The following is a 3123-nucleotide window of genomic DNA, read 5'->3' on the forward strand; positions in this document are numbered from 1 at the left end:
TACAGCTACAGGATAAACGATAAATATAGTCCTCTGAACATTTAGGGCCTGTTCGGTGATTTCCGTTCGTACAGTCCCGTTCGTACAGTCCCGTTCGTACAAGAAGTGGATATTATACTTTCAACGGTGTAAAACTCTCTTACTTGCCATCTTACTGTATTTGAATAACCTGCTTGGCGCTGCTGGACTTTTCTCTTGCCATCTTCTGCATGGACACAGAATGATCACAAGTCCATACTTATTAGTACTATTTTATACCAATTGTCAGTGGAAAATGAATCTTGATGAGTCTCAGATTGATTCGATGTTGCAATACCTTGAACCAAATAATGATCAATCTGTCCCTGCCAGCCAATGGCCGGAATCCCCTGTACCAGCCACGCAGGCTACCCTTCAGTGAGCCCCTCAGCGAGCCCCTCAGCGAGCCGCCCAGCAAGCCCCCCAGTGAGCCACCCAGCGAAGTCATACTGATTGGACCTTTCCCATGAATCTCACTATGCTCAATACATTAGTTGATGCCAAAAAACAGGGATTGAATATGGACAACAGCAATTTCAAAAGTGTTGTTTGACTCACTGTTGTTGAGACTGTTAGCAATCAGACAAATCAATCCATCATCAAAGATATATATGATAATCAATAGTGGAAATTTAAAATCAATTGAAAACTGTGATTTTGATATAAACTGCAGATATCTGAATGATTGTTCTATCAGAATAAAATGACATATATCAATGATATTAAAGTTACTGATGTGTATTTCAAAAAAAATTCAGATATACAACAGTTTCAATATCAAAAATCTGCTTATTCAGAACTCATGAAAGAATTACTTGATAAATAATTAACAATGAATGATTATTGTGACGGGTTATCATCTGTTAATAATTAACTTACGCAATCAACTCCTCTTCTGCACTCATTCATTCCTGTCATTGTGACTCTCTGTAATTTTCAATGTTCTTTCACTCTGTGCTCTGTGCTCATGTAGTCTCTAACAATTCTTCCATGTAGCCTTTAATGTTCTTTTGCCCCACACAGACCCCACAGAGGGTGTAGACAAAAAGAGTGCTGCTCAGGCATTCAAGGAATGGTGGAGAAGTCAACCCTCAACAGATCTATATGTTTTCTCAGATGGATCAGAACAGAACCTTGACAACAGCAGGCAGGTGGGCTATGGCTTCATAGTCTATCAGGGAAATAAACAGCTGGCCAGCTTCTCAGCTGCGCTGAGCCCTATGTCACATGTCTTCGACGCTGAGGCAGTTGGTGCCTGCCGGGCATTAGAGTGCGCCGTGAAGCTCCTACCTTGTGTCACAGAGGACAGCAGCAACCCTCAGATCTGGCTCTGCCTCGACAACACCTCAGTCATCTGGGGCATACGGGGCAGTGCAGCAGCCTCCTCAAACTGGGCCTACAACCGCTGCCATGAGCTCCTCAGACAGCACAATGTCGGCCTGAAATGGGCTCCTGGGCATATGGGGATAGAGGGCAATGAGGAAGCAGACCGCTTGGCTAAGCGGGCAGTCTCATCCACTGCAGCCCCAGCCTATGGTCTCGAGGCCACACCCACAGTCAGTGGGGTCCGCACAGTGGCCAAGCAGCTCAGCCAAGAGGCAAGGCGAAAGTGGTGGAGTGGAGCCTGTGGCAGGCTCTCTGACTGGTACCGGGGCTGGAGTTTCAGCAGGCAGACTGTGGAATACCAAGTGAAGGCCCCTCCGGAGCTCACCATGCCACGGCATGCCCTTCACCGCTGGCTCGCACTCCGCTCCTCTCATGGGGACTTCTCCTGGTACCACAGGCGTTTCCAGCATGCAGATGCGAGGCTCACCTGTGTCTGTGGACACAACAAGAGCCCAGAACATTTGGTGCTCTGTCGACACTCACAGAGGCACTTTCTTCACTGGCCCAAGAGGCCAGCAGCACGGCCACACAACCGGGCGACAGCTGTTGCCTATCTAGGGTCTCTGACCCCTACAGACTTTGTAGAACTGCTGGACTGCACGCAGTTCTACACACGGTACTGCACAAGGTAACGCAGCCGGCTGGCTACAAACCATCTAACAACCCCCGCAGCAGTTCCACGAGGCCGGCCTGCTGAGTACACCCACGGTAGCTAGTGCAACTGCCAGGGACATCACAGTCTATGCAGACAGTACAGATAGCACAACTAGGCTCATCTGTCTCAATTAGCTGTGGTGTAATCAGTACAGTCTACGTGTCTGACTCAGCTGATATGGTTTTGACTGCCGGCATTGTATCTACGCGTGCTCTGCTTTGTTTTCCTCTCGTTTGCCCTTGTCTCTATCGGCTCAAATGCTTCTTCTTCCTTCTTTTCTTTGCTCTCTCTGTCATTCTCTGCTCTTTTCCTGTCACAACCTTCTTCAGTGCTCTCTCCTTCATTATTTATCTTGTCTGTCTTTCTTCTGATGTTAGAAGCACAGACAGCTTTCTGATCAACTGAGAGAGGTATCCCTCTCTGCTCACTATAAAGCCTTCCAGGCACGGCAGCGGCGGTCCCCTCAGGGAACCACACTATAGCCCCACCATGAATGGCCATACGTCGGGCCAGAAGTGGATGCGCAGCTCAGAAAAATCCTTTGCAATGAGCTGAGTCTTCTCAAGAGTTGCCACCTGGATTCTGTTTTCTCTCTCTCTCTGTGTACATAGAAATCTCTCCAGCGTAGCACGTCTCCATGCCCTTCGGGAGGCTTCTGAAACACGGGCGCTGCCCGTGTTTTCTCCGGGACGTTAAACCTATACATACATACATACATAAACGCGGGTGGTCACGTGGAATCACGTGAGAGTAACTTCTCATTGACCAATCAGAGCGCAGGAATTCAGCCAATCAGAGCGCGAGAATGCTTTCCTAATCCGGATGACCGAAAGAGGAAATTTTCTGGCACGAAAAGCCTATATATATTGCTTCACTCGCTACGCTCGCTCCGCAAATAAATAAGAGTAGTTGAAGCAGCTCCACAGCAGTGCTGCATTGATTTGTCAGAAGGAATTTACTGACTCTGTATAGAAACAGAATTCTCATATCCTATCAATTGGGATCCTCTTCTATGCATCTGAATGATGTATAGAGTGGGTTGGGAAACTGGTTCGGACATCTCT

General features: G+C 47.7%; 1 protein-coding gene across 1 annotated transcript; it reads left to right on the forward strand.

Moving 5' to 3' along the window:
- Positions 1-850: 850 nt before the first annotated feature.
- On the forward strand, positions 851-2101 carry HCAG_02606 (predicted protein; the record flags this gene model as incomplete). The annotated part of the gene is made up of 3 exons (XM_001542385.1): positions 851-863; positions 1015-2032; positions 2077-2101. 3 exons carry the CDS (start codon positions 851-853, stop codon positions 2099-2101), a joined length of 1056 nt encoding a protein of 351 aa, XP_001542435.1.
- Positions 2102-3123: the final 1022 nt, after the last annotated feature.

Source organism: Histoplasma capsulatum, genomic scaffold (genome assembly GCF_000149585.1).
Source record: "Histoplasma capsulatum NAm1 scaffold_2 genomic scaffold, whole genome shotgun sequence".
In the NCBI taxonomy this organism is placed as follows: Eukaryota; Fungi; Ascomycota; class Eurotiomycetes; order Onygenales; family Ajellomycetaceae; genus Histoplasma; species Histoplasma mississippiense.